The 22,963-nt window shown below is 37.4% G+C and overlaps 2 protein-coding genes across 6 annotated transcripts; one reads left to right on the top strand and one right to left on the bottom strand.

The window, feature by feature from the left end:
• Positions 1-501: 501 nt before the first annotated feature.
• On the top strand, positions 502-5,057 carry LOC147513241 (uncharacterized). 5 transcript variants are annotated; one of them, XR_015215331.1, is made up of 5 exons: positions 504-1,274; positions 1,369-1,695; positions 3,635-3,774; positions 3,845-4,073; positions 4,480-5,057. XR_015215331.1 is itself a non-coding variant. In XM_086596258.1 (3 exons), exons 1-3 carry the CDS (start codon positions 704-706, stop codon positions 4,506-4,508), a joined length of 927 nt encoding a protein of 308 aa, XP_086452384.1. In that variant the 5' UTR covers positions 502-703; the 3' UTR covers positions 4,509-5,057. The 5 variants fall into 5 exon arrangements, 1 of the variants encoding a protein (XP_086452384.1); XR_015215328.1 differs by having other exon boundaries at positions 3,845-4,212; XR_015215329.1 differs by having other exon boundaries at positions 3,829-4,212.
• Positions 5,058-6,443: 1,386 nt separating this feature from the next.
• On the bottom strand, positions 6,444-14,268 carry LOC147513240 (uncharacterized). Its single transcript, XM_086598879.1, has 2 exons — positions 13,839-14,268; positions 6,444-7,127 (listed from the first exon to the last, which is right to left on the bottom strand). Exons 1-2 carry the CDS (start codon positions 14,266-14,268, stop codon positions 6,499-6,501), a joined length of 1,059 nt encoding a protein of 352 aa, XP_086455005.1. The 3' UTR covers positions 6,444-6,498.
• Positions 14,269-22,963: the final 8,695 nt, after the last annotated feature.

The following is a 22,963-nucleotide window of genomic DNA, read 5'->3' as shown; positions in this document are numbered from 1 at the left end:
TGGAAATCCAGCAAGGTACATGTTGTCATGTTCAACTGAAAAAGAGTTGCATCTTTCCAGATTTTAAGTTCCAAATTTCCAAGGACGACCCTTCCCTTCGTTGGCAGAATGTTAGTATTCGAGAAATCCCAATTGGTGTGAAGCAAGCCAACCTTATATTCCTGCTTGCTTTCCCTTGTATCCCACCCCCTTCTCTTATGAAGTCAAGTAGGAATAGATAGCCATTAGCTTACTTATTATGAAGCCATAAAATATTGATATTGACTGATAAATGCAGGTGGCGACTAGAAAAGCCGGTAAAACTTTTGGATGATGATATTAGAGGTCAAAGAGTTACTATCTCATTTAAAACAGACTTGCCAATCTTAAAAAAAAAAAAAATTGACTTGATAAATTGGACTAGAGTCTTACTTTCAGTCCTTTTTATGACTAACAATACTCAATTTCGATATAATTCCCGGAATGCCCCGAAATAATTGGATAATATCGGTGAAGCATACGATAAAAGTTTAGATCTCAGTAGAGAGTAGATATGTCACCTTTCTTTACTCTCCTACCAATCTCCGTCTTTTTATCGTTTTCAAATTTATTATTGATCACAGATCACTTCTCCTATTTCCCACAATTTAATTTATTTTCGGAATTTTTGGTTCCAATCTTTATTTTGTTTCTTAGAAATTAGGGTTACAGGTCCATTATTAATATGGATGCGGATATAAAAGATGAAGTCGTAGCATTAAATGAGGAGACCTACTTCCGATTCGAACGAAACAGAAATGAGTTAACAGATGAAGCACAGAGATCGTTAGAAAGAGTTCGACATCGATCTCGCGAGAGAGAAAGGAGACAAAGTATGACTGATGAACAGAGAGTATTAGAAAGGGAGCGTCGCCGAATCCGTGACGAACAGAGAAGGAAAAATTTGAGTGATGAACAAAGAGCTTTAGAAAAAGAACGACGTCGTACACGTGAGAGACAACGTAGGAATAATATGAATGACGAACAGAGAGCTGTTGAAATGGAACGTCGGAGAATACGCGAGAGGCAACATAGACAGAATATGGATGATGAACAGAGATCTAAGGACAGGGAAAGACGGCGTCAGCGAGATAAGCAACGTAGGGAAAATATGAATGAGGAACAAAGAGCTCAAGAAAGAGAAAGAAGACGCTCGTATGAACAACGGAAAAGAGGAAATGTAATGAATGAGCAAGTCGTTAGTCGGAGAAAACAAGCAACCAGTCAGAATGACGAAATAAGTGAGGCTGGACTAGGTAAAAATTTCATGTTATTATTTCTGTTTGTGTTAAGTTTATTATTTGGGCAAGTTTGATACAAGTTTCTTATGAATTATGAATCATGTTGTAGGAAACCAGAATGTGTTGTATTCCTCTGACACTACTGATGTAGATCAAATGCTTGCACTTACTAATGACAACTTACAAATAGAGGGGACGAATACAAGTGAACGTAGTTCGACAACCACTCTAGATCTTAAAGAAGGTGAAATGGTAGTATTTCATGGTATTCATACACTAGGAAACCAAAATGCGTCTTGTTCTAGGGAGGTTACCATTGGAAACCAGATTCTTCCACTCATGCAATCCAAACTGCAAGTAGAGGCGACAAATACAAGTGAACAGAGCTCGACAACTGCTATAGACCATAATGAAGGTGTTGCGGAAGTGTACAGAGGTGAGAAGTTCGTCATGATACCTTTATACATGTAATAAAAATTGTACTCGATGTGGCTTATAGCTAATCATAGTATAGCAGGTTTCACTTATAAGGGGCAGCTCTGAGATTTACAGGGCCCTGTGCATAACGTCGAAACAGGGCTCTCAACCATAAAAACAACAGGGAGTGACTCTCAAGGACAAAACTCCCGAAAACGTAACTCTCAAGGACACCTTTTTTTCTTCGTAACTCACAAAGACCGGGTAGATGAAAGGTCAAGTATACCATTGACGTGAAATAAAAAACAGATTGGGTAGATGAAATGTCGAGTATATCCCTGACGCGAAATAATTAACGGCCCGGCTCAGATGAAACGACCTGGTGTATTTAGTATGAACAATCATTGTTCATACCTCCAATTACAAACATTAGCTATGAACAATGAGTGTTCATACCTATTAGAGTTATGAACAATGATCCAATAGGTATGAACATTGATCCAGTTATGAATATGGATTGTTCATACCTATCTGGGAGTATGAAAAATCATTGTTCATACATCAAACATGAACAATCATTGTTCATGACTACTTTAAAAAAAAATTCAATTGGTAGGTATGAACATTGATTGTTCATAGTCTTTTGGTATGAACATTCAATGTTCATAGTCTTTGGGTATGAACATTCGATGTTTATAGTCCTTGGGTATGAACATTGATTTGGTATGAAATGAACATTCAATGTTCATAGTGAACATTTGATGTTCATAGTCCTTGGATATGAACATTCAATGTTCATAGTGAACATTTGATGTTCATAGTCCTTTGGGTATGAACATTCAATGTTCAAAGTCCTTGGGTATAAACATTGATTGGGTATGAACATTCAATGTTCATACATCAATATATTGTATAAGGCATATTCACCTATTTGGATATGAACAATCATTGTTCATACACCAGCAGAAGGTATGAACACTCATTGTTCATAGTAAAATGACATAAAGGGTAAAATCGAAAAATATTTATTTTAAATCCGGACCATTTGTCCTTGAGGGTTACTTTCATGGAAGGGTATAACTGGCGTTTAAAAAAATGTAAAAAGGTGGGGCCAACTTATTTTGTAAATGTGGGCTCGTGAGTTATTTTTTCCCAAAATTTGCCCTTGTGAGTTACTCACAAAAAATCGTGTTCTCTAGACTTCATTTTCCCCAAAATTGGGCCTTGGGACCAATTTCTTGTAAAAACAAAGTAACCACAATAGTGAACTTTTTTTTTGTCGACGTTATAGAAAAAGAAATTGTAAATTGATATATACATACATACCATTTTCTTTTTTAGATTGAAAGAATAAAAAAACATAGAAGAAGACGGATAGTTTATTTTTCCCCTCTTTCTTGGTTTTCTTGTAGCCGCCGATGTCTACATTAATTGATTGTAGAATTAAGTTTTAATTTGGAAACATAACTTAATTAATTAGTTAGATAAATATTTCCATTCCGATTTTAATGGAGAGAATATAGGAATTTTCTTAGTTTAGAGAATAATCGCCGTGAAAATTTCAGATTAATTAGATCTATTAGAATTTTTTTTGGAATTTTCACCTGCGTGTCAGCGCTTTATAAGTGAGTTCGGGGCCCTTAAGATTCGGGGCCCTGTGCGGTCGCACACCTTGCACATGCTCAGCGCCGCCCCTGCTTATAACTATTTTACCGAGTTATCTGGTATGGGGAACTCAACTACAGACATACTTATTAGAGATGAAATAAATCCACATCACAATTATATGGAAAATGGAAATGATGGTACAAAGATTACTTCTCTTGAACATCACTAAGTTTTCATTGTCTCATCAAATGGTTATTTGATGATAAGTGATTACTTATTAGGATATAAATTTCACAAATGTGTGAAGCATTTTATATCAATTTCATAATTAAGGAAATTACTTTTAGCAGGTGGTGAAGATAATGTTTTGAATGTCTAATTCTTCCACGGGTTTTTGCACCAAAGCTGTTTGTGATTGACCTCATCATTCTTAAATTGCGGAATCATGGATTCAATTTGCAGTGTCACGGTCCGACTGAAAAGATGGCTGGTAAGTGTTGCTAATGTCTGCTAACAGACTCTTCAATTATTTATCACCTTATAGAATACTTTTCAAACAGGGGGATTCAAGTGTTTTTCTGATAGGGCAGGACATGATGTCACCCTCGCCTGAGCTGAGGCTGTTGGGTTTTCCTACCTTCGCTACTGAAAAAACAAGCACTTCACCAATAGTCAAATTAGCCTTGGTTCTTCCGTCAGCCAATACTTTCGGCAAGATTGAAATCTTAATGCAGGGCGATTAGAATGGTACCCGAATTCATTTACGGTCAGGAGTCCGCGGGACCCCTGGTAAATTACACAAACAAGGTGTAGGAGCTCCAATACTTGAGGGTTTGCAGATGACTTGCAGCTTCTTTGAATTTGAAATCATGGAATATGATAGTGTGAAAGCTTATAAGAATGGTGTCTAGTGGAACTGACCCTTATGGTAATAGTAGGTTACACCAACTTAGTTAACACACATTTGACTTGATGTGAGGAATTTTATTTCATAACGAGATATGTTTATCAGGGCACAAAATACACATATATAGAAATCCATTTCTGACGTAGTCTATCTGAAACATACAAATATATTGCATATTTTGCATTATCGTAGGACTAGCCATGTTTAATACATGACATTGATCATTTAACTTGGCACTTTTATGAAATAGTATTTATAGTTTAATACCAGTTTCAAACTTTGGTTCAGGTTTCAGTGAAGGCACTGCTATCTCTTAGAGCTCTTTGTGCGGGATCTGGACCAGCTGCAAAGAAAGTCACTTTACTTATATCATTGGAAACAGCCACAAATGGAGCATCTTCACACTTCTTTACCAGTGTCTTCAGCTTTTCCGCCAAGTGGTCCTTCCAAGGTCAATACTGATGGTATAAGAGTAACTTGCATAATGTGTAGGAAGATGTGTAGGATCTCCCTCAGTGGACTTACGACTTGCTACCAGGCATTCGTATGGAAAGCTAATTAGGGCACTGATTATCTTTCCATACGAATGATTATCTGCACTGATTATCTGGCCTCTTATGCATGACAACGTGCTGAACAGATGAATTGGTTCAATAAAGTTCCTGACCAAAGAGAGTGAGCGTTCAACTTGTTTTTCCATTTTTATTTCTGTAATATGGTCGTTAACTTGCAGAGTTGGAGAATGCAGTATGTGAAGGTTAAAAACATCAAATTCTGCATCTGAGATTATTTGTACTACTAAGTCTCAATCCATCCGTTCAAAAACCAGTAAATTATTGAAATGCTGCTCTTGGTTTTCCTCCAAATTTGGACACTTTTGTAGGTAGAATTTGAACTAAATAGGACGCCAAGGACTCAGTAGGTGATTCCACCAACAAAACACAATCTAAGGGTAGAATTTTGGTGTTGGAAACACATTTTTAGTCCTATTTTGGCCCAAATTATACATTCGAATTAGTTTTCAAATCTGCAAGGTCAAAGCACATTTAGATCTTTCCTTAATTTCATTTTAGGTTTTGGATTTGGGCATGTTCACGGTTGGCGTTAACAAGTAGCAACTCAATCATATTGTGCACTATGTGAATAGGGGGCAATGGGGAAGGTCTTCATAAGTTGCCTTCTATTGTTTTTGAGCGAGAAGCTAAATTCTACAAATAAAGAGTCGACAAGTAGATTTTTATTGGCTCCTTAGAAACGTTGTGTGGTGTGTGGCTGGATAATACAGTTAGGACGACTTAGGACACTCATTGTATGGAGGGGTATTTTCACCGGCACTGCCTTATATATGTTTGACATTTTGTTTCCATTACAGGTGCAAGAAAGACCTGTGACACGCAATTTAATCCATAACCTTGAGCTAATTTGTTTCCATTCCCTTTTCATTATGGGAGTGTTTTCTCAAGGACCAAGTGCGGAAAGGAGTTTGGTGAAGGTATGCCAGTTTACCAAATAAATTAGTTTACAGGATTTATGTCGTACTGCATCTTTTGTAATCTTTTGAGACTGCACTAGCTTATTGCATTTATTACGACCTTTGCATCTACGTTTCTAGTTTTTTATGATCATAAAGGAAACTTGCATAAAAGTGGTACAATATACGTGCTCGCGGGTGTAGCCGTATTGAACTGAATTTAACTAGCATTTAAGCAATAGGTTTTACATGTCATGCAGGGAGTTCCATAATTTCCATTAGCTTTTACGTTTCTAAGGTTTCTGTTAACGAAATAAAATGTACAAACATGATTAATAGGAACGAAATTTTTCACAAACTACTCAGCAATCTGCATAATAATGGAGTGAAGATTAAAGACAAAAGCTCTGCAATGCAAATAAAGTGAGATTATTATTATCACCCAGAAGATCATCAGACGCATCCAACCAGACAACCAAGAGAGACATTTAAGTGGTCCATTTTATTCTTAACGAAGTTTACATCAATTTCTCTTTTAGTCGAGCTACCCTTGGTCGTTGTTGCCACAGCTAGTCTGTCTTCCATGTCCTCAACAAATTGAAAATAAGCGTACCTCCAAAGTCCTCTTCAAGAGCAGGACGCAACACACTCCAGATAACCCCAAAACAAACCCTGGTGCCATGGCAATGTACAACCCACTTATTTCTCACTACTCTCCTTCATCTTCTCTCTTTTTATTAACATAAGCTGGAGCCTGATCCTGAGATGTTTCATCTCCTAGGCATTTTTTCTCTACTGGAGGGCCACAGAGTTCATAGTTACCTTTATAAGATGAATTAGGAAAGGTTTGGAGCCGGCTGCCTGATGGGATTCGTCCTGACATCTTGTTGTACGATAAGTTCAGGTGGCTTAAGAAAGATAACAACGCTACGCTTTCTGGAATCCAGCCGGAAAGGTTGTTTAGAGAGAAATCCAGTGATTGCAATTACCTCATCTGACCAATGTTGTTTGGGATGTTTCCTATCAAGTGATTTTCGATTCAGACCAATCAAGCCAGTTAGATTCGTAAGTTCTCCTCGGATTGGACCAACAAAATTGTTACAGGAGAGATCCAAGTTGACAGCAATATGCAGTACTATTCTCATATACTCGAGTTCCCTTCCTATTATTACCTGTGTTAGTTTGTCAGTGTAAATTGAAGGTTCTGCACTGTACCCGGCCCAAAAAAAGTTAGTCTGGCCGAAAACCATGGCACTGAGATTGCCAAAACAATGCGGGATTCTTCCTGTTATATGATTATGTGCAAGGTCCATTATCTGAAGATTATACAAGTGACACAATTTCGGAGTAATACTTCCATTGAACATGTTTGATCTTGACCTCAGAATCCTCGAAGTTGATGGGTCTTCTCCCATCCATGTAGGAATGTCTCCAGAGAACTTGTTCTCAGCTAGGTCAAGAATGACTAGGATGTTATCTTATGTATGTTAGGCTTGAAGTCTGTCGGTATAGTGTCGTCGTGTTCCTCCTTTTAATGATCTAACTCTTAGGGAGGCTTGTAAAGTTTAACCTTTTGCAATAATAACAGGTGGGGGTGGGTCTGCCTTAACCCCAGCTTAATTTTTCAAAAAAAAAAAAAGAATCGACAATCTTGTACAGTTTCTCAAAGCTGAAGGAAACTCTCCATGGAAGTTGGTGTTACTCAAGTATAATGACCGTAGCATTGACAGCTGACCAGTTGAACCTGGAATAGTTCCTGATAGATTGTTGGATGCTAAATCTATATCCTCCAAGGCTCCAATGGCAAATACCATAAACATTGAGGGAGAGCTCCTGACAAATAATTTTTCGAGAGTTCGACATAGTGAAGGTTTTGCATTTTACACAGAGATATGGGGATGCTGTCATTGAAGAAGTTGTTGGAAAGAAATGGGTTAACGAAATGCCAGAGAGAATCGAAAAAACAATGCATAAGATACTGGTGCTTTTCGGGCTTGAACCAGTCATAGGGTAACATGTCTTATAATACGTGAAAGTGGTGGATTAAAAAATCTTTGAACCAACATTCCCTTGTAGTAAAATAGAGGACATGCACCCACATTGCTCCTTCATTATATGCCTCGTTTCAAGGGTGTTTGCGCTTTTGGCCCTCAAGGCTTCTGTTATGTGTGAATGCTCTAGAGTATTTGCCCGAATACTCATAAGAACCGAATCAGTTCTACATTCACGTAGGTGGATATCCATCAAGTGTACATAGCAGTTAAAATACACTATCTCATAAAAAATAATGGACTATGGATTCCATTAAAGAGTAAAATAACTCATCCTTTTTCTCATTGCTATTCAAGTTATACAAAGTATACAATAATGCTATCTAGTCATAGGGTGGGACGCCTCAAATAAAGACAATAGCATACCGAGGCGGCGAGGTGACTTGTTTTTCCCTTTGAACCTACTTCATGGGATCTCCAATCACATAGGTGGGGTTCTTTCCGATGTAAGCCTCTATCTAAGGCAAAAGTCCCATCCCCTCGATGTATCAACCACTTGTCTCCCCTGTTAAGTGGCTTTGTCGAGGATCGCCAAATTTAACTCGACTTCACATAATCTAGAGCCACAACTCCAAATTCCAAAGAAATGCTTTATAGGACCGTAGTCTCCTGCGAATAATATGCCCGCTTCCCATTATACAATTTGCTCTTTTGCCTTTGCTATTGCGGGCCCGACAAATACAATGCATAGGGAAGCGATTTTTGTACCAATAGGAAGATCCGCCAAGAGGTTTCTAAGCCACTCAAATTTCGGCCACTTGCTTTATCTAAAGCAATAAGCTCGGACTCCATGGTTGAGCGAGCTATCAAGGTCTGCTTAGAAGATTTCCAAGCGCACCTCCACCTAGGGTGAAAATATAACCACTAGTGGACTTGATATCATGAGAATCGGATATCCGGTTTGCATCACAATAACCCTATCACGGTGGAGTTTGTCTAAACCTTATGCCGTAATTCATTGTTCCTCTCAAGTACTTGGCTAATCTCTAACGACTCCAATGTTCCTCACTAGACAATGAGTGTATCTGCTTAGCCCGCTAACTGCATAAGCAATGTCGTCTAGTGCAATTCATCAAGTACATGAGACTACCAATAATTTGGGCATATCTAGATCGAAGTACACCATGTTGAGCATTTTTCCGAAGTTCACTATTTGCCTCATAAGGTGTCGACACAGGCTTACTATCATAAAAGTTAAACTTCTTCAAAAACTTATCAACATAATGCTCTTGTGAAAGTGTATAGCCATCACTGTTTCTGATGATTTTGATTCCAAGAATCACATCAGCTTCTCCCAAATCCTTCATTTCAAATTGGGAGGATAAAAACATCTTGGTGTTTCTCACAACATCAAGGCTAGTACTCATGATTAACATGTCATCCACATATAGACAGATAATCACATATGAATTCACATCAAAAGATTTGAAGTAAATACATTTATCAAAGATCATTTATGTGATATCCATTAGACATCATGACATCATCAAACTTTTCATGCCATTGTTTTGAAACTTGTTTCAACCCATATAAAGACTTAACTAACTTGCATACTTTTATGCTCATTCCCTATACTATCGTGCCTCGAGGTCGCATCATATATATTTCTTCATCAAGATCACCATTCAAAAATGCAGTTTTACATCCATTTGATGAATAAATAAATTATGAATAGCAGCTAGAGCCATAGAACTCTTATAGAAGAAATCCTAGTTACAGGAGCATAAGTATCAAAATAGTCAATGCCTTTCTTCTGGGAGAACCCCTTGACTACAAGTCTAGCCTTGTATTTCTCAATGGAACCATCTAGTTTCAATTTCTTTTTGAAGATCCACTTGTAACGTATAGGTTTCGCCCCAGGAGGTAGATCAACTATCTCCCATGTGTGATTAGCTATAATCGAATCTAGTTCTGAGTGTATAGCATCCTTCCAGAAAGGAGCATCTCGAGAACTGATTGCCTCATTATACGTCACAGATCATCATCAAGAAGAAATGTGTAAAAGTCATCACCAAAATTTGGTGGATTTCTGTCTCTTTTACTCTTCCGAATTTCTTGTTCGAAATTTCGGGATCCGCTGATTGTTGTTCACTAGAGCTACCAACCTCTCAATGCCAATTTTCAAAGGAAACAAATTCTCAAAGAAATCAAGATTTTTACTCTCTATAATAAAAATTGTTAGCATCGACAAGGTTATTATCGATTTTTACTACTAAAATCTATATGCAAAGACTATTATGAGCATAACCAATGAACATACAATCAATCAGTTCTAGGTCCCAATTTTCTCTTTTTTAGGTTCGCTCACAAGAACCTTAGCAAGACACCCCCACATTTTTAAATATGTCGTTAGGTACATGACCTTTCCATAACTCATATGGTGTCTTATTCCCTGTTTTCTTGTTGGGTATCCTATTCTCAGATATGGCAAGCAGATAGGATTGCTTCCCCCACAAGTTCGTGGAAGCTCCAACTTACAAGCATAGCATTCATCATCTCTTTAAGTGTTCTTTTTTCTTTTCGCTACTCCATTAGACTCGAGAGAGTATGGTGGAGTAGTCTCATGAATAATGCCACTCTTGTCACAAAGTCCCGGAAGGGTTAGACTCATATTCTCCACCCCTATCGGATCAAGTCTCTTAATCTTACAGCTTAAGGTTTTCAACTTCAACTTTGTACTTGAGAAACATCTCACCCGCCTCATGCTTGTGTCTAAGTAAATATACCATGGTGTACCTAGAGAAGTCATCTATGAATGTAATATAATAAAACTTCCCCCTCTAGACATGGTACTTCCGAATTCACCCAAACCGTATTTGAATAAGAGTTAGTAATTCAGTTTTATCTCTAGACACAGCTTCTCTTGTGGTTTCTTCGTGGCTTTAGTCTCAAAGACATATTTCACATTTATCATTAGAAAAATCAGAAATATTAGACAATAAACCACATGCTTTCATCCTTTTCATATCTTGAACATTCACATGTCCTAGTCTACCATGCCATATATTAAAAGAGTCAAGCAAATAAGCGTATGCATTCATTCTTATTAATAATAATGTTGTCAAGTACATTTAACATGAAAAGACCATTTGTTATTACAATAACCTTTACCAACAAAACCCTCATTCTTTGTCGAACAAACTTGTCACTCTCAAAAGTCACCTTGACGCTTGACTTTTCCCAAGGGGACAAAATCGATTCTCATTTAATCTCGGAACATGAAGAACATTACTAAGTGAAAGGGTTTTCCCCGGTTAACTTCGAAGAACCTTGCCTGTTCCTTCAACAGAAATGCACCTAGAGTCACCCATATGACCTTTTCATCTTTCACTAGTATGTAATCTCGAGAAGGCTTCAACATCACCACAGACGTGGCGGGTGGCACCGAATCTAGTACCCAGTTCCTCTTCCCAAAGGGCTATGAACACTTGTGACACGACAAAGAAAGAACAATATCATCTCCCTCAACTAGATTAGCATTGGGAGGATCATCGTCTTTTCTTGGTATGCAGACCGAAAAGCCCTATGTCGGGTTTACCACAAACATAACAATTTCCATTGCCGGTACCACTCCTTTTAAAAGAAGTGCCTTTGACCTTGAAATTCTTATTTTTGTTGGACTTCCGCTTCTTAGAGGTTTTGTTAGATTTGGCCGGGATTACCTTCAATGATATTGGCTTTAGAATGAAATTCCTTAGACAACACCTCATCCCGAAGTCTTGTTCTTTTCCTCTATGTGAATGTGAATGATCACATCCTCAAGAGTCATCGCTACGCTTTATGCTTCATACTATTTTTATAGTGTTTCCAAGACTCGGGGAGTTTCTCAATCAAACATCCAAAGAACAAAGGATTCGGTAAATTAATACCCTCGGTTTTCAAATCATTAATCGGCCGACATGAAAATCATGGATTTGAGGCGTTACATCTCTATCCCTCTCATATGGAACTTAAGAAAATTCCCGATAGCATATTTCGAAAGTACCAAGATCCTCTATTATGTATTTCTTGTTCAAACTCTCCCAAATATCATGTGCATTCTTATTTGAACAATAAATATCAAAAATCTCATTGACAAGGTACTCAAAATAGCATGACGACATACCTTATTCCTATTGAGCCAAGCGACTTGATTTCTTTCAAATCATTAGAACCCTCCATGGGTCTTTGTATCGATGAGATACTTTGCATAGTTGAGTACATCTAGTGGTCAGAACACCCTTTCTCTCCATCTCTTGAAGTGTGAACCGTTGAAGGATTCAATCTTTGACACATTAGGTAAATTCATGAGCATTCAAGTAGAGGTGCGGATCTCTCATAGACGAAGTTACTTCCATGACTCCGCATTAGTTTCTTTGATGCGGGTGTCAACAGTGTAGACATCTTGATCTTTCCTTAAGATTGTTGTATGCGATAAAAGAAAACAATAGAAGACAAGGACGAATAACATGTAATAACCAAGGCGCTGATTAGAGTCGTCGCTAAGGAAAGATTTCGCCCTTCCAATGGTGCGAAGGCAACAAATGGCGCCTTCCTCACAGATTCAATGGTTAACAAAGCCGGTCGACTTTGCACTAGAATGGACTACCCTCTGTAACGGCAATATAACTCTCTCCTCGGCCGAAGAAGAGAATAAAGAAAGCAATGAAAGACTTATCTGTTTCTCTGATTCGTGTATGGTGAGATGAAGGGATAGTATGCACAAGTTCTCATTTATTTGGTTACGTAGTAGCGGCTTTGCACCGACTTCGCCTTAGTCGATATAGAAGCAGCCAGCGAAGAACACGAAGTGATCTCTCTATGAACACAGCAGTGTTTATATAGAGTTATGATCGTATCATAGATGGAGAAGAACACCTCTCTAATTCGGTTTCACAAAACCAAGTTAAAGTAGAACTCTCAAGCTGATACAGAATCCAACTATAAGTGGAACTCCAGCCGAAACTTGTTCAAAAAGAAAAAGTTTAGGCTATTGATAATCCACTACCCACTAGACTAACAGCCCAAGCCCACCACGACTCTTCGGTCAAAAGGGGCGAAGGCGCAGGTGGTTTTGGGTGAGTCCTCCCTCCTAACACAAAAGCCTTTGTACCCTAAGGGCACGCCTTTATGCTAGAGGTTCACCTCAAATACCTCACTTGCTAGTGGTGGTTCATCAATGTGGGACTAAACAACACACAAGTATTTGAAATACACATGAAGATTCCAACAGGTCTGCCTTAACCCCAGCTTAATTTTTCAAAAAAAAAAAAGAATCGACAATCTTGTACAGTTTCTCAAAGCTGAAGGAAACTCTCCATGGAAGTTGGTGTTACTCAAGTATAATGACCGTAGCATTGACAGCTGACCAGTTGAACCTGGAATAGTTCCTGATAGATTGTTGGATGCTAAATCTATATCCTCCAAGGCTCCAATGGCAAATACCATAAACATTGAGGGAGAGCTCCTGACAAATAATTTTTCGAGAGTTCGACATAGTGAAGGTTTTGCATTTTACACAGAGATATGGGGATGCTGTCATTGAAGAAGTTGTTGGAAAGGAAGAGATTTCTCATCGAAGGAAACCTATCACCATTTCACCAATATTTTTTGGAATAGGTCCCGCAATATTGTTGTCTGAAAAATCCAACTGCACTACACTAGAAGGGAAGTGGGGCAATGGACCTGTGATATTGTTAGAACTAAATAACAACCGCACCTCAAAGTTTTTGGCTTTTATGATATTAGGTTCTGTAAATCGGATTGCCAGAGAGATCTAGAAAAGACAGTTGGGAGGAAAGGCTCCCAAACCAGTTCGGAACTGAATCTGAAATGCTTGCATTGGACATATCAAGATCTTCAAATTTAGTTTGTGCTTGACGCCACTCGGGAAATTTGAGGTCCTAAATTACATGATCCCATATGGATAGACTTGAGTTGAAAGGGAGATGTCCAACCAGATCTGATTTGTAAAGAGAGAGGGTTCATGTTCAAGTATAACACTTCTAACATAGATAGATTCGCAAAATGCACCTCCGATAGAACACCTTTCAATGAATTGCGAGGTAGATCTAACAGTCAGCTCCGAAAGCTGTCCTAGAATTTGTGCAACAGTTCCATTTAAATGATTATTGCCAATTTTAGACCTCTCAAGTTTGACAATCTTCCCAAAGACGTGGGAATGCTTCCAGACAATTGATTGCTAAAGAGAGACAGGGAGGTTAAAACCGATAATTTTTCCAAAGATGTTGGAATATGACCATTCAATCGATTCTGATGGAGAAATAATTCTCTCAACTTCGACAAACTACCAAGAGATGTGTGAATGGGGCCATTCAGTTGATTGTAGCTGAGCACTAAGTTTCTCAACATTGACAAACTACCTAGAGAAGCAGGAATTGGACCAGTTAGTTGGTTGCTATCAAGGTCTATTATGGTCAAGTTCGACAAACTTCCAAACGAGGAAGGGACTGAACCATTGAACTGGTTTACCGGAAGATGGAACTCTCTCAAGTTCGACAAGTTGTCAAGAGATTCTGGTATTTGACCTCCCAACTCATTAAAGCTGAGGTCCATTATTTTCATTCCCAACAAATTACCAAGGGATTTGGGAATAGGAGCACTGAGTTCGTTGTGACGAAGAATTAGTACTTTCAGAGCTGACAAGTTTCCAAGAACGTTGGAATCGTTCCATTAAGCTTATTGGAACTGAGATCTAATATATTCATGTGTGGGAATTTGCCAAAAGATGCTTGGAATCATACCATGAAATGAGGTAGTTGAAAGATCAAGGTCTTTTAGATTCTTTAGCTGGTACAATTAATTAGGCAAATGTCCATCGAGAATGTCTTGCGACAAACATAACGTCTCCAGATTATCTACAATGGATGGAGAAGAGGAATTCCCAAAATGTTCAATGGCCTTCTAAGTATATTGGTTAAATGACAAGTCTAGTATTTCCAAGTTGTATAGATTTCTCAGTTCATCTAGAAACAGACCATTCGAACTGAATTGATTATGGGAAGAATGAGGACTCTAAGCATCGTGATATTCTGAAGAGCAGTTGGAATCGGTCCTTGAAAATCATTGAAGCTAAGATCAAGGTTAGCAAGAGAAGTAAAATTTCCATGAGAAAGAAACATAGGCACGTTATCTAGTTTGCAATTAGATAAACGTAACTTCAACAGAGATGGAAGGGACGTAATTACTTGAGATACATATGCTGGCATAGTGGTGAGATTAAGTCCGCTCAAGTCAAGATGATCTAAAGAAACTAGATTAGAGGGATTTAGAGGTTCATCCAAAACTATCAACAATCAAATCAGGAACTTTATAAGCAAAGGAAAGCGCTCGAACACTAAGATCAAGCGCTCGAACACTAAGATCTAGTGTGCCCACGAGCTGTCAAAACAGGATCACTCACGTCACATATTCTCCTACATTCTAGAAGAATCATTACAAATATGCACGCGTAACAACTCAAAACCACGGTAAACTAACCCCGCTACTAATCCCCATAATTACTGCAAACCTACTAGCACAGTTCTCACACGACTCCACAATCTCCACCCTACATTTGTGTTGATCTTTACACGTGTTGGGTAAAGATTCACTTTCATCACCTATAAATACTTCTCATACAAACTACGCCAGACCTGATTCTTCTCTCCCCCCAGAATTGAGAGGAAGATACGTAGGCAGTTCGCTCATTAACGAACTCGGTCTTTCCCACCTTCAATCCCAATGTCTTTCTGATATCTTATGTAAGGACGGACTAAAACACTCCTTTACATTCCCAACGCCGACAAGTTCGGAGGTTCCCAAGGGAATGGGGAATAGTTCCACCAAACCAAGCACAAGAAAGGTTTAAATACCTTATTAGTTCTTGGAATGATCCAAAGAACTTTGGGATATGATCTGCATTCCTGAGAAATTATTCCAACTCGAGTCCAAGTGCATCAAATGTCTTAATTCGAGAAGTGAAGGATTCACCTCAGCCAACTTGAGAGATGCCTTCTCAAAAGTCCTGTCATAACCTGCATCATAACGATCATCGTTGTAAGGAAATGGATTTCTAAGATCAAGCTTGACGATGTGTCCAGTCGTGTTGCTGCATCCTACTCCTTTCCATCTGCAGCAGTCTTGGCCTACCCAAATAGAAAGTCTTCGAGACCACCTGTAAAATCAAGAAGTGCTTGCCTTTCATTCTCTGGACATTGCAAACTTAAACCCTGACGCACCAACTGCAGTTTTCCACGAAGAACAAGAAAACTAGTACAACCACATTGGATGTCGACATTGCAATGCAACAACCTGACTAACAAATTAACAACCAATAGTCTGTGTCTCTTAAGGGTTAACGAGTATTATCCAAAAAAAAAAAAAAAACCACGATAAATTCAATTTGATTTTTTTTGGGTGATCTTGGACACACCCATAGAAACATTCCCGTACCCCATAATTATCTTAAATTTTTGCCATACCCAATAACTAACTCAATCCAATTTCCCAAATTAATCTTATTTCCAAATAGGGGCAAAAGGACTTAAAACAATAATTAATAACATCGTCTTACCTAAACCCCGCCATTCTTCTTCGTTTCCCTGGAGGATACAAAAAAAAAATCCTTTCGAGCCTTGAAACACAGATTTGGGGAATAGTTTGCCACATCAAACCAATGTTACTGGCTTCAGTCTTCTTGTAAGCCTTTTTTTTTTTTCAGTTCATCCATATATCATCAGCTCTTTTGTATGTTACTAAAAATGACTATCTATGACTCATTCATGAGAACGATTTGAATTTGTTGATCATCATGTCACATCCCAAGATGACGATATGTCCTGATCTGCATTTCATTCATTGAGCAGGGTAACGTTTTTTTTGGTTTGTGGATTCCATTGTCCTTATTCCAAGTGCATATTAAATGTTTTTAAATTTATTCCTATAAGGAAGGATTCATCTAGTGATTCAACAGTGTAAAACGACCAAGAAATGGTTGCAACAACCTTATTATGCCTTGTTCGAGAAACCGTTCAAAAGTCCTGTCATCCTATCCTGACTTTCATGTTGGAAACGAACGAAACGAACTAGCTATCGGTAACTAGGAGCATCTCTTCATAGCTCCAACCTAACGAATGGAGCGCCCGATGGATTTCTAAGCTTGTTCTATCCCGCCAAGCAACCAAAGTCCAGTCGTGTTGATGCATCCTCATGACTTGAAGACCTTTCCATCTGCATGCAGGAGCCTTAGAATTCTAAAACAGCCTACCCAAGAAAAAGTCTTCCATGAGAACCCACCTGTAAAATTCAAGAAGTGCTTTTCTTTGTGCCTATTTTGCATTCCCTAGACATTTAAAAACTTAAACCCTTCACGGTCACCAACCTGCAGTTTTCCACGAAGAACAAGGCTTATAGCTAGTAAATAACCACCTTTCATATCCTTAATGGTCTCCGAGTCTATTTTTACAATGCAACTCTTAAAGCCACTGAAAACTAACAAATTAACAACCAATAGTCTGAACTCTCTCTTCTATCTCGCCTATCGGGTTAACAAGCCTCATTAATCCCTTGGAAAACCACGATTCAATCCAATTTGATTTTTTTTTTTTTCCATTTTGATCCAATCTGATTCCTGATCCTTAATTTTCCCAGTGGAGAAAAAACCAATCCCTAATTTTCCAGTTCATATCTAGTGGGGTAATACTTGTTAACCCACCAAATTATCTCACCAATATGGCAATATGTATTCACCCTCGTTAACCCATTGGGATGCCCAGACACCAAAACCCGAAAGGCCGAAACCGAGAAAGAAAATCGCACGAGCCCTACCCAAACAGAGAGAGCTGGATAGGCAACCTCACAGAATGAGGTGCAACCACTTCTACCAATCAAACCATCTTGATTTATGTAAATTGTATAAAAAAATTTATATACAATTCACACCTCGTAAGCCTAGACTTAAATTCTGTAACAAGCTTCCAAATAAAAGTCGACAGAAGCGACATTTTTTCTTACAGACAATATAAATCCAGACATTTTTCTGTGCCTCTCGGCTATCGCGCAACATGACAATTAAAGTTGAGGCGGTCAGCGGGAGAGAAGAAAATAATATTGAAATAAAAGATAGGCAGAAGATTATAAAGCCTAGAGTATACAATCTTCATAAACAATTCACTTAAAAACGGAGTTAGTTTCTTCCCAAGGCAATAATTCTATGGACTGCAAGAGTAACATTTGTCGGTATGATTTTACCCCTTCTTTAACTACAACGGATTTGCCCATACTACATTCAAAAATAAAGTTTCGTTCTTGACTACCTAGTTCTCATTTTTAGCCTGGGGTGGAACCAGTGGAGTTCTTCTAATTAATCCATGGAGATCCTACCCAGTACCAGAGAAGCCACTGTCACCCTATTGAGCCTGGGGTGGCACCAGTGGAGTTCTTCACTACCATTAGGAGAATCAAGATTTTGGTACCTTACTGAATTTCACTTTCAAATAGCAACATTTTCCTCCAACCCAACTGATTTAGATTTGTATGTTCTTTGTCTTGAATTTGGAATCTAACGGAAATACCATATGGATGAAGACATTGTAGCATATGACAAGATATGGAATAACCATACCTGCAGAGGTATGGTTATAAATTCCGTATTTGTGCTGAAACCGGATGAAAAATAAAATGCGCATCGACAATGGACCTGGCAGAACTTTTTACGAGTTAACTAAGGACTTAAGGAGTAACGCATTTTTCATCCACAAGTTCGTTTAATTTCAGTGGATGTAATGACTGCCGAGTGCCTGAGTAAGCAACCTGAAATATAAAGTAGAAGCAATCAGATGAAAAGGACAACAAGAAATAATTCTCTGATGCTGTTTGAGCTATAAAGTTCGCACTTTTTCCTGCTGTGGCATGGTCCAACACTTCAATATAATTGGATGTTGGAATATTTGCCAAAGGAGGGATCATGATGTGCGATCGGTCACGAGTGCTACTGCACTGCCCTGCCTGAAGTTGTAACGTCATTTTAAATTCATCTGTTAGAATGAGTGAATGACATGTCTTTTATATAAGAAAATTTAAAAGTTCATGCACCCATTCTATCCTAAGTCCCTAATACTAACTTACCAATGGTCGCCAATAATTGGCTCATACACGCACTGATACGCCCGTGTCGTCTTCTGTAGACAATGTATCAAACTATCAATTAGCTTTGAGTTGTTCGTAAGAAATGAGAATAAATAGCAGACACAATACGAACAGAAAGCCCTCATGCTGCTTTTGTGGTTCTAGTAGGGCATATGGGGCTGATAGAAACCAAAAACTGTTGGAAGTGCCTCTTGGTTTGAATTTTGAAATCGAAGTGATGGCAAAAGTCTGTTTTGAGTTAACGACCTAAAAATGTAAGGATCTTTCCAAAAGTTTGCAAAAATAAACATACTTTCAATTGTTCCCAAAAATACAACCAAGTTTCAAATGTGTTTCCACATGTGAATGCGGTCAAATTAATTAGATGGCTTGCCTAGCTGGCCATTAAATGCCAGCGGGATTGGAATGAGGAATTGCAACATCCTCCAAATTTCATTGAATTTGATTTCATTGAATTTGAGTTGAAATTTCATCAGTTTTTGTTTCTTCACAGAAAATTTCGTAGTTTGGTTTAGGAGGTGTTTGTATCCAATTTATTTATTGCCAAAAAGTGTTTATTAGTAAAAAAACATTTTTGAAAAAATAAATGTGTTTGGTTTCTATTTAAAAAAAAAAACTTTTCATCTAAAAAACATTTTTTGGTCCCAAAAACTTGTTTTATGATAATTAGGTAAAACTTGTTTTTCAATTTAAAAACTATTTTTCTGTGAAGAAAACACTTTGGGTGCTAAAGACAAATGAACTCTCCTGGATGTTTTTAGACTTTAATGATTTATGTCGCATATCTTATATAAAATATATCGGTAAAACATAGTGTGAAATCTGATTTGATAAAATAGTTTTTAAGAAAAATCACAACCAAACATATTTATTGAAAAACTGTTTTTGAGAATAAATATTTTTCATAAAAATATTTTTTAAGAAAAAATAATTTTTTGAAAAAATGAGAACCAAACACCCACTTATGTTATTTATTCTTCGGAAAAAGTTTCGTCGGTTCCTTCTTGCTTTAACACTGAGATTATATTTGGTTTGAATTAGTATCCCTTGAGAACTCGAAGGCAATCAACTTTTTTTAATAATTGGAGAAGAAATTCACTGGTAGTGAGAATTGAAGAGCTTGATTTCGATTCAATTGGTGATGATCTTCATTACTTCCACTCTTCTAATCATCAAATTCACATAAACAAACACAAAATTCAAAAGCTTATGGAGTTGAGAAAGATTGATTAAAGTTGGATGTGGATGTTGAGGTTGAACTGTTGAAGAGAGAAGAGATTGATAGGAAGATTGGTTGTTGTAGTTGAAGCAATAGAACCACCATTGCCAGTTTGCCACTGACACCAAAACTAGAACCAATTTCTCTTCCTTTTTTTCGTGGATTAAGGCCTAGTTTGAACAAAATAACAAAACCTGTTTCGTTTTTCAGCCTTGATTGATCGAAAAATATGAAGAGAATGCATAATTAGGTCAAATATGAAATGCCCATTTTGATTATTGACCTCCATTGTTGTTGTTGTTTAGATTATGAAACTGAAATTTGAGTCAAAATTTTGAGGTGGATGGATGTCCACGTTGGCACAAAAAAATTGGGGTGATTTTAACAGTCTAGTATACAGGCTGTCCATTTAATTTGACGGCATTCATATGTGGAAACACATTTGAAACTGGTTGTATTTTTTGGGAACAATTGAAAGTGCATTTCATTTTTGCGAATTTTTGGCAAAGTTCCTTGTATTTTTAGGCCGTTAACTCATTCTATTTTTAATAAGGCTGCACGTTTCAACCTAGAATCACTTCAAAACTCATCCATTGTAAAAAAAAAAATCATGGATAGCATGTTTCCACAATATTCACCTTATTATCTTGCACAATGTGCAAGGACAAGAATTTCAGCTTCCCAGTTAATGGTATATATGTAATATTGTCAACAAAGAAAATTTGAAATATTAGAGGAAACTGAAATATATAACACAAATACAAATTACTTTATATTCTCTTAAGCAAAACGGACATGTTATATAGTGTCTTGAGCAATTTATATAGTGTCTTGCATAACTTATATATTGTCGTCCGTTAAACAAATTAATAAGCGTAAATTAAAAAGTTGTTCAAAACATTATATAAGTTGGTCAATACACTATATAAACTATCCACGAACATCTCCGTTTATAACTTTATATAGTGTCTTGAGCAGTTTATATAGTTTTTGTACATCTTATATATTATCGTCTATTAAACAAGTTAAGGGCATCTCCAATGGGGGGTATAAAATTACATCTCCACCTTGGCTCCATGTAGGTGTCATTAGGATTTTACATTTCTAATTGTATACTATTGTATAGTCTATAAATATACATATTCTATACTCTCCAATGAAAAAGTGTAAAAAAATTAGATTTTAAATTTGGACGTCACTTAAAGTGACGTCCGAGTTAAAAAATTATTTTATAATTAGAAATGGACGTTACTTAAAGTGACATCCAATTTTTTTTTTACTCAGACGTCTGTTCGAGTGTCTCCCGGACTTTTTATTAGCTGATAGCGAGAGGGGGAATTCCCCACCATCTCTATCAACTAATACTCTATTACCTACAGTATAACACCCCATTGGAAAGAGTATTTTTACATTTAAGGGTGTGTTTGTTATGATGGAAACACTATGGAAAGGAAAGGAAAATAAGAGTGGTCCACCTTTTCCATAGTTTTTAAAGCGTTTGTTTACCTGGAAAGAAAATGGGTTTTCCATATAGAAACAAATGGAAAAGGTTTTGTCTTTAAAGCTAACCCGCCGAAAATTTTTGTGAAAGAAAGGAAAGGAAAGGAAATAGATAGATAGAGACTTACTACTAATACACCCCACCCAACAATACAATTATTCATTTTTCATAAACTTTGCAAAACAAACACGATTATTTCCTTTTTTTTTCCCCAAATTTACCAAACACATACCATTTAAAATTATTTCATTTTCATTCCATTTCCATAAATGACCACCCATTTTATTTCCTTTCATTTCCATGAGTTAAAATTTAACAAACACACCCTTAGAGTGTACAATTTCCATTCTACACGGTTTACACCCCTATTGGAGATATTCTAATAAGTGTAAATTAAAAAGTTATTGGGGACACTATATAAACTGCCCACAAACATGTCCCTTTAAGAGAAAACACACATATCCTCGGACTTCTTGCACTAAGTTAATCTCGATCCGAACCAAACCGAATTGTAATCTCGATCCGAACCGTAATTGTAAGATCTATGTTAATCTCATGTCAGTTTAGCTGTCTCCCAAGTCCCAACATAATTAATCCAAACACCTCAATACAATCTATGTCTTCTGCTTTAATTTGTCATTTGCTTTATCCAATACTTTTCATCTCTTTTATTCGAAGTACTATTCGTGTGACGTTGGCATTGTAAAGGAACCTTACGGAGAATTCCCAAGAATTTGGTACAACCTCTTTACCTGCCTCCTGACTTACTCAAAAGTCAAAAGCCACATTGCCTTTGCAGGATGGCATATTTCATCTGGACGTACTCCCAGTCTCCCACACATGTATACATTAGGCCTCTGGCATGCCCGTGAGTGACTGACTGTCTTTTAGCCCAGAGATCACGATATAAAAAACAAAATCATTTTCTCTCCTCTGTTTGTTATCAAGAACAAAAATTCTAATTTAGGTGGAAAAGAGATTACATTGTTACATGCCAGAATGCCACACAATTTCAAGAAGGATGTATGGTAAATTCGTATACCCTAAAAGTAGTCACAGGTATTTTGTATAAGTTCACCTTTTGAACCCGTTAGAGAGTTTTAAGAGAGATCCAAACTGTATATTATTCTCAAATTACTGTAAATCGTCAAAGTAGGGTGTGTTTGATTTGGAAATTATGGATTAGATTCTTATTGTGTGGAATTTTTACTAGTTGCAATCGTGTGGGAAAGTTTTTGTAAGTAACCGCTGAGGGAAAACGTTCCCACTAAAATTCACCAACTAATACAATTTTGGTCTATTTTTACACTGAGTTCAGCATGGGAATACAAGGGAATAATTCCCACAACTTGAGCACAAACTTATGTGAGGGGTATCAATTGCTATCATCTCCAAAGAAAGAA

This window comes from Coptis chinensis, chromosome 3, assembly GCF_015680905.1.
Source record: "Coptis chinensis isolate HL-2020 chromosome 3, ASM1568090v1, whole genome shotgun sequence".
In the NCBI taxonomy this organism is placed as follows: Eukaryota; Viridiplantae; Streptophyta; class Magnoliopsida; order Ranunculales; family Ranunculaceae; genus Coptis; species Coptis chinensis.
This window is presented reverse-complemented; position numbering and strand designations above follow the sequence as displayed.

Excerpts from the sequence above, each read along its gene's own strand:
- LOC147513241 (XM_086596258.1), top strand. The coding sequence starts at position 704 with ATGGATGCGGATATAAAAGATGAAGTCGTAGCATTAAATGAGGAGACC. Across the intron at positions 1,275-1,368 it reads AATAAGTGAGGCTGGACTAG|GAAACCAGAATGTGTTGTAT; the intron begins GTAAAAATTTCA and ends ATCATGTTGTAG. Across the intron at positions 1,696-4,479 it reads TGTTGCGGAAGTGTACAGAG|GTTTCAGTGAAGGCACTGCT; the intron begins GTGAGAAGTTCG and ends ACTTTGGTTCAG.
- LOC147513240 (XM_086598879.1), bottom strand. The coding sequence starts at position 14,268 with ATGGACCTCAGCTTTAATGAGTTGGGAGGTCAAATACCAGAATCTCTT. Across the intron at positions 7,128-13,838 it reads AAGATTGTCAAACTTGAGAG|TCATTCTTGACCTAGCTGAG; the intron begins GTCTAAAATTGG and ends ATAACATCCTAG.